Genomic DNA, 8,667 nt, shown 5'->3' with positions numbered 1-8,667 from the left:
AATACCTTCTCTGATGAGAATGTAAAAAAGGGCAAAGGAAATATCGCGCGACCTTCGGTCGATGATGTTTCCGGAGCCTCAAATGCGCCTGAAATTATGCAAGATAAACGAAAATAAAATAATCTTTTTGTGGTAAGTTTGTTTAAACAATAATTGTTTAAACAATGTTTTGTTAAATTCAAATATCATATTCATGGAGGCTTAAGTGAGCCTTCATATATGGTAGAAGAATAAATTTCTTTAATTTATTTTCACTAGAATTGTTTAAAAAAATAGTTTGAACTTTTTTTTTTGTTTTCAGTATCATATTCGCAGAGCCCTAAATGAGGCCTGAATTATTTTATGAGGTTAATTTTCCGTGAAATCATTTTTAGTACGTTTTATAGCAATGTTCGGCCAGCTTAACGTTAAACTAGCGCAAACAATATTTTTTACTAAAAATAAAAGAATCCAAAATTTGGGACCAAGCACCCAAATTATCCCTAAATTATGAAATAGGTTACATCTCTATACCTTGAAAGGGTATGTGCCCAGTGGCGTAACTAGAACCGTGTAGGCCCCACCGCAAAAAGTGTAGAAGGCCCCTCTTATCAAATTAAAACGAAAACAGCGTATAAGTGTACTTGAAATACATTTTTTTTAATCTCATATAGTTCCTTTTATAATATATTACAAATTATATTTTATTTCAAGTGATTTATATCATAAATTATACATAGTGCAGACTACAAAAATTAATATTGCATCTTCAAAAAAAAAAAAATCTGCACGGTCACCCAGAAAAAAGTTTTGTTGAAACAAAATAACTTTCTTTGAATCAAAAAAATATAATTTTTTATTTAACCTTTACATTTATTTAAATGAAATAACTGTTTTGGTTGAAAAAAGAGAACAGGTTAGTTTAAAATGAATATAGATTTTATTTGAATCCAATAATACTTGAATCCAATAATAATAATAATAACCTGAGGAAAAAAGTTTATTTAAATATTTTTTGTGTGTAAATGGATTTTATTCTTTCCTAATTTACAATTTCTCACGCAAATTTAAGGTAAAAAGATAATTTGTGACGAAATTGTGCACAGAAGTAACAAAAATTTACATAAAAACGAGGTTAGGTCGTACTGTATAAAAGAATCTATTTACACGGTAGAAAGTTGCTATGCTTTCTACAAATACCTACGGTGCAAGGATGTTGCGCACTTCTTTCACACACATTTTAGCTATTTAAATTATTACCAAGAGCCGTCGCTTCCGCATCTTCGCAAAAATTTGACAACACGTGTTCCGAAAGACACGTTAACGTAAGATAATCAAAGTGATTTGTTTTGCGCAATATCATGGCACGTTGGTAATGTGGATTAAGAAAATCTTTCTTTGATTCAAAGAAATAATCTGCTTATTTCAAATTACTGACTCTAAAGAAATTATTTCTTTCATTTTTCCTAGTAACTTTTTTGAATAAAAAGAATTTTTTTGAATCCAGCAAATCATTTAAACAAATAATTTCTTTAAATTAAAGAAATGAAGTGACGTCATTCATTATTATTATTATTATTACACCATTAAGCCATTTCCCTTACGGGGTAGGCGTGACTCACTCGGTAGGGGAAAGGAGTAGTGTGTGGAAGGGATAGAGATTTTTCAGATTGATCCAGAATTCTCGTGCTATTAAAGTAAATAACACGTTCGTTCCGCAACACTACTCCGACCCAGGTTGCTGATCAATCTCTCTAGCAATCACCTCAAGCGAAGAACCTCACGAAGTCGTTATGGAAAGTTCCCCACTTGGGTCCATTAGTAGCCAAGGTCTTTGTTTCAGGCGTCATTCACTCTACTGACACTCTCTTTATTAAATATTTGCCGGCATACTTTCCTGTCTTGGCATACTTCTCTAGCTTCTTTTATGTCCATGCATTTTTCCATGCACTCTCTCGTGTTTCTGTGACTTCTTATGTCTCTTCTAACTAGGGTCTCATTCACACATTCTAACCATTCTTTCCGCGGTCTACCACTGGGCACAGTGCCATTTACTTTACCTTGATACACTTGTTTCGTTAGTCGTTCATTTGGCATTCTCTCAACATGTCCGAACCATCTTAACCGATTTCTTTCCCATGTATCTACTAGCGTCTCTTCTGCACCACATTATTTTAGAATTATCTCGTTACTTACTTTGTCCATCAGGATTTTCCCGCATATTATGCGCATGAATCTCATGTCAATTGCGTTAATTTTACTCTTATCTTTTTCTTGATGAGTCCATATCTCGCTACCATATAGTACAGTCGGTACAAATATAGAATTATGTATTGCCATTTTAGCTTTATTTGATATATTTTTACTTCTTATAAGGGGACCTGCTCTACCAATAACCTTCTTACCTTCATTTATTCGTCTATCTAATTCCTCATCTATCTTCCCGTCCTTAGTAAATAAGCTACCAAGGTACACGAACTTATCAACTTGTTCAATTTTCTCATCATTTAATAAAATATTGCATAGTGTTTTCTCACTCTTTCCTTCGAACACCATAGTTTTTGTTTTATTTGCGTTAATTTTGAGGCCCATGCTCTTCATGCTTGCATCTAGTTTATTCAAAATTCTTTGTAGGTCTTCGATAGATTCTGCCATAACAACCTTATCATCTGCGAACGCTAACCCACGTACCCTTATTGTTTCGAGATCCACACTATCTTCGTGAAGAGAGCCATTTTTAAACACTTGTCCATAAATAATATAAATAACCATGAAGACATAACGCACCCTTGTCTAACTCCTTGAATAATATCGAAACAGTCACTCAGTTTCCCATTCACTCTTACATTCGCTTTGCTACCTATATATATTGTTTTTATAGCTTGTAGGATCCATCCATTGACTCCATATTCTTTCAGTACTTCCCAAAGTTTACTTCTATCTACCTTGCCGAAAGCTTTTTCTAGGTCAATAAATGCACAGAAAACTTTTTTTCCTACTCTCAAACTTTTTTCCGTTATTTGCCTTAAGCTAATTATTTGATCCGTACATGACCTTCCTGGCATAAACCCACTTTGGACTTCCCAAATCTTTGCTTCCGTTATTTTCATTACCCTACGAATAAGTATGATAATCGCTCATACATAACTTCAATTAAAGAAGACGCAATTTCGAGTGATTCGAAAACAAATTCAATGACCTAACCCCAATCAGTCATAACTTACGGCCTCACAAAATTGACCACTTTTGACCTATTTTTCAGAGCAAATTGCGCGTGTTCAGTTTTTTCAAAATACATTGAAACTCTGAGACTCGACCAGTTTTGGCTACTTTTACTCTTACTTGCGGCGAGGCGTCAAATCTCGGAAGAAGTATATCAAGGTCCCTAATTCAGAGTTTCAATGTACTTCTCTTCTCAGTGTAGCTATGTAAGTGGTGCAAGAGAAGAAGCCTTATCTTTTTTTTCTATTTTGAGTTATTTGTAGCCAAAAATGTTTTTCCAAAATTGCTTGTTTCGTATATATCATAGAGAAAACTGCGAAGAGAATAAATTATAGAGGACTCAATTCTGCGTAAAATAAAAAATAAAAATATTTTATCTCATATGACACGAGTTATAACCATGAAACTTTGACCCTTTCCATTCCATAAATAATCACTAATCCGCTTTAAATTTGACAGAATGTTGATATTATTCATCTTCATGCTATTGTTTTTTATGTATTAATAAGTTTGTTTATCTGCAATAATAATGTTCTTTGGATTGCGAATCTAAACATTTGTGTCGATTTTTCTACCTAGAATAGTTCGCTAGATACTTGTAAAACTGACATTTTAGTCTTTTTATTGAAAATCTGACTGCCACTCAAACTAAAAAGATACATAAAGTGATATTTTCATGAAAAATGAGTTTTTGGTATCGTTGGATTTACAAGAGAAACATTCGTCTGTTTTATTAAAAATGATTAATTATTAATATTTATTGCAATGAACGATTGTTTATGAATGAGAAACGTCGAAAAAGCTAAAAAAAATACAAAATAAAAAGATGCGTAAAGCAGTTTGCGTGTACTAAAATTTGTACTAGGCACATAATACTTCATCAGCATACAAATAAAAAAGAACTTAAAGAACCTTGGGTCTTTTTGCCTTGTAAAACAGATCGAGTGCGGAGCGAATTTACAAACGAAAAGAATCGCTCTCGGAATCGCTTGCCCTAACGTCTGTTTTTAGACTTACGAAATAGCTCGAACTTCGATCGGAAAGCCAAGGGAAATAACCCCGATAAATTCGGCTATATACTAGCGACAATCGCTTGGGTGAGTTTGGAACAGCAATTGAACACACAGTGTCTCTTACGTATGTTTTGTTGTATTTTGAGGCTGTGTTCGAGCTCTCCGACAAAAACATCGTCCGCAAGTGACTTTTTCTTTCTTTTGCATTGTATTTTTGACTTTCCGCGACTAGTAGAAAATCGGTAATCCATTTTGAAATAGAATTTGGTTAAAAAAAAAACAATTTTTACATTCTCATTCAAGAGTGTAATGTAATCGTCCAAATTTTCGATCTCTGGTTTTGAAGGATCTTTACGTTTCGGCACTCACAGAGTCCGAAAATCATAACTTTTGTCGGTGTCTGTCTGTATGTCTATCTGTCTGTATGTATGGTTACCTGAATTTTGTAGCCACGCTAACTTTTGAAGGACTTTTGCAATCGAGTCAACCTTTGATACACTTCTTAAGGTTCCCAAAATGAAGGTTAAGTTCTATTAGCAGATATTTCCAACCGAAAATAAAAAATGTAGAGCTTTTTTCAAATTATGATTTTTTTTCTTAAATTTTACAAATTGTTGTCAACGTTTCTTATAGTTGGGTATGAGACTTGAAAACTATCCCAATAATATTTTAAATTTCGACGAAAATTAGAAAAGTAATATACTTTTGAAAATTATAAAAATGTTCAGAAAAATAGAAACAAATATTTTTCTGATAGATTAGGAATTTTCATTTAAATTCTTCACTAGATATCAAATATATTTAGAGACCGTCTCAGTAAAATTTTTCGACTAGACACAAATTCAAAAAGTTAGAGCTTTTTCAAAATGATGCTTTGGTATTGAAATAAGCGTGTTTTCATTGTCTTGCCTTTACAATAAAAAATGCGCGCCGTTCTCAGCCTTCTTAGAACTGCTGGCTCCATCAGTTTCTCAGGGGAGCAAAGCGTTTACGTTTCTGTCACTCCGAAACCAGTCCAAGGCTATTTGAAGGCAACCCTCGACACTTGACTGAAAGCGAGAGTTTGGTGTAAGCACAACAGTAATTCAGTGATTGTGAATTCTCTTTTATTAAAGCTGCATAGGTATTGGAATTAAAGCATTCGTACTTTCATTGACTTGTTACACTTTAAAAAATGCGCATTCTATATATCTATGTTGTTAATAAACATTTTATTCCAACTTGTGTCGTCTTTCCATAAACTTAATTTTTTGTTCATTTATAATGTTATTTTTTACGTTTTAAACCAAAAATCCGTATCCTAGCATAGAGTGGTTCTACGATAATGTGTAGATGCAATTTAGATAAAAAAAATTGTTAAATAAAAAGTAACTGTAACTTGCGTCGTATTTCCAAAGTTATATTTTTTTATTTCTAGTGTATTCTTATAACAAAAGTTTAAAGCAAATTTATAGATCATTTTCGAGTGGAAAGATTTTGTTTGTAATTTTTTTTCGTACCTTGCGTCATTGCTCAAAAAATTTAATTTTTTATTTTTAATGATATTTTTTACAATTAAGACAAAAACAATGCATCCCATCAAAGAATGATAACTAATAAATTGATATCTCCTTTTGCGTAAACAACTTTTTCTAATTATCTTTTTCACATATTGTGTCGTTTCTCCATAAATTAAATGTTTTAATTTTTAATATTTGTAGGCAGATAGACACATTGGCGAAAGCCTGTTTTCCGGGTTCAGAAGGTCTCAAATCATGGACATTTTACAAACCCTGTGGGGGGGGGGGGAGCTCACATTTTACAAAATTCTAATACCTTCTCGGATGAAAATATAAAAATATTGTCCAAATAATTTTTTACAGTGTAATAGCCAATCAATACAAATTTTTCACTATTCGCCCTAGAAAGCTGTGCAACTAGCCACCCATTTCCCTTTCGGGGTAGGCGAGACTCACTTGGCAGGGGAAAGGAGTAGTGTGTGGAAGGGATAGAGATTTTTCAGATTGATCCAGAATTCTCGTGCTATTTAAGTAAATAACACGTTCGTTCCGCAACACTGCTTCGACCCAGGTTACTGATCAATCTATCTAGCAATCACCCCAAGCGAAAAACCTCACGAAGTCGTTATGTAAGGTTCCCCACTTGGGTCCATTAATAGCCAAGGTCTTTGTTTCAGGCGTCATTCACTCTACTGACACTCCTTTTATTAACTATTTGCCGGCATACTTTCCTGTCCTGGCATACTTCTCTAGCTTCTTTTATGTCCATGCATTTTTTCATGCAGACTCCCGTGTTTCTGTGACTTCTTATGTCTCTTCTAAGTAGGGTCTCATTCACACATTCTAACCGTTCTTTCCGCGGTCTACCTCTGGGCACGCTGCCATTTACTTTGCCTTGATACACTTGTTTCGTTAGTCGTTCATTTAGCATTCTCTCAACATGTCCGAGCCATATATAGAGGTCTAATAATCAGAATATGTAAAAAATACTACTAAAATTGCATTTAAATAATATAACCTAATTTTCTGCTATTTAAATGACTGAAATTGGAATCAATATTAATGTTTTTTTGAATGAAAATTACTCAATTTATAATTGAGTCAATCAGTAAATTCGAGATTAGTTATAGTTTTAGTTCCATTTATATTTTAAACATCGATCGATCAATAATTTCATCGTTCAGTAATTTTATCAAAAGTGGCAACTCTCTAAATATGAATAAGTTAAATTTTAGTGACAATAATTATTTAAACTTAACTAATATCTAGTCAAATTATTGAAAACTCCTATACTTTGCATTAATGTGTACTACTCACCTAAAGGTTCTATGTGTAGTTTTCATTTCGATTATCTTCTATATTCCTTTTATTTATCCATCGGTTCAAGCAAGGACACAAATAAACACGATCTTTTTTCACTGAAACACGTTTCCGCGAAGATTAATACTACGATGAGTTGTAAAACAGTAACTGAACTCGCTCATAAAACTGTGAACCAGCAAATACCAATTAGTCACCACTACTGGTTGACTATTCTTCGCTGTCTTTCAGTTTCTCCTGAAACTAGCAGTCTACAAACAGCAAATACGATAGACCGTACACCGCAAATTAGCCAATGTGCTATAAAAAGGGCTCATACATAACTCTATACACAAAATGCCGATCCTCGAAAATTAGAATAAATTAGTCTTCAGTTCCTTGTTCAGAAGTTCTCTCTCTCTCTGTCTTTCTTGGTACCCAATCCCGTTCTTCGTGGTAAATATATTTAAAACACGTATATTATTTGATTAAAAATTTCAACGCTCAAAAGCGACGATAAAAGCGATCATTCGATCTTGCTTTGATTTCAAGTTTGACGTTTCATCTGGCGCAAGAGCATTCTTCCAATTCAAACTCGAGAAAACTCTTATAATTTTCCGCAATATGCCTCGCACGTGCTTCTGGTTCCGGTTTCAAAAAGACGCTTGATCCTTTTTTATCGAGCACACGGGTACTGAGGCTTCTTTTATAAGTCCCTTAGAATCCTGTGACTTTCTTCAATCCTTTTCCGTAAACCCGAAATCTTTTTTTAGTGAAGGTGGACTCCGGATGGCAGGTGCAACAAGGGTCGCCTGCTTACACAGGAACCAACCTTCCGATGAGCTGAATAGTGTGGTCCAATGCTCGAACTGGTTTCCAAGCCCAAGAGGATGCTCAGACTTGGACCAAACACGGGGGTGTGAGAGGGACAGAAACTGATGACCTGAGCTGAGAGGAGGAAGAGCGTAGTACCGTTCTTCGGACAGACGGACGGACACGAAGGTAGAAGGGAAAGGAAGAGCGTTGGAAAGAGAGAAGTAGAGTCCACGGGAATAATACGCGAGCAGAGGAAGTACTGTTATACTTGACGGAGCCTTCGGGGCCGACCAAGTTCTGGAAGCGGCAGGGCGGATGGCGTTGCATATACTCACTGGCGAAATCTTAGCGGCAAGGGACGAGGCCTGATTCACTATATATCAATCAATCACCTGCAAATCGGGTTTCTAACCTCAAACGTTGATCGCTTATAACTTAATATTTTTTTGGATTTTCAAAGACGACCCGTCAAGATTGAATTAATGTTTTTTTTGTATATTTTAATTTTTTTTACTATTCCTGATGCAAAAACTCACTTTCTGACAAGTAATCCAGGCGAGTGGAAGTAGTTCACTGAATGTTGCTGGCAAGCGTAATCAATATGCAGTAATGCACTTTCAACTGCTCCAATGACGGGTAACGTTGAAGGGATTTCTCCCCTGAGTATCACGTACGATGAACAGATTGAAAACTGCCAATGAAATTTGTTGACACGAGATGTCACTCAACGAAGCTGAATGCATACACGTGCGCTTGTATAAATAAAGCCGATTAGTACTTCTTCCCGCTTTTTACTCCTGTTGCAGGGCCGCCTGAAACGAAAACATAGGGGGCGGGGG

The 8,667-nt window shown here is 34.8% G+C and overlaps 1 protein-coding gene across 1 annotated transcript in view; it reads right to left on the bottom strand.

Moving 5' to 3' along the window:
- Positions 1-8,539, bottom strand: part of LOC117180780 — a 566,469-nt gene extending 557,930 nt beyond the window's left edge. Inside the window, exon 1 of the mRNA XM_033373280.1 lies at positions 7,031-8,539. Coding sequence (XP_033229171.1) covers positions 7,031-7,056 — 26 coding nt within the window. The 5' untranslated portion in view covers positions 7,057-8,539. The remainder of the gene's footprint in view (positions 1-7,030) is intronic.
- Between the last annotated feature and the right edge of the window lie 128 nt (positions 8,540-8,667).

Source organism: Belonocnema kinseyi, chromosome 9 (assembly GCF_010883055.1).
Source record: "Belonocnema kinseyi isolate 2016_QV_RU_SX_M_011 chromosome 9, B_treatae_v1, whole genome shotgun sequence".
NCBI classification, from domain to species: domain Eukaryota; kingdom Metazoa; phylum Arthropoda; class Insecta; order Hymenoptera; family Cynipidae; genus Belonocnema; species Belonocnema kinseyi.
This window is presented reverse-complemented; position numbering and strand designations above follow the sequence as displayed.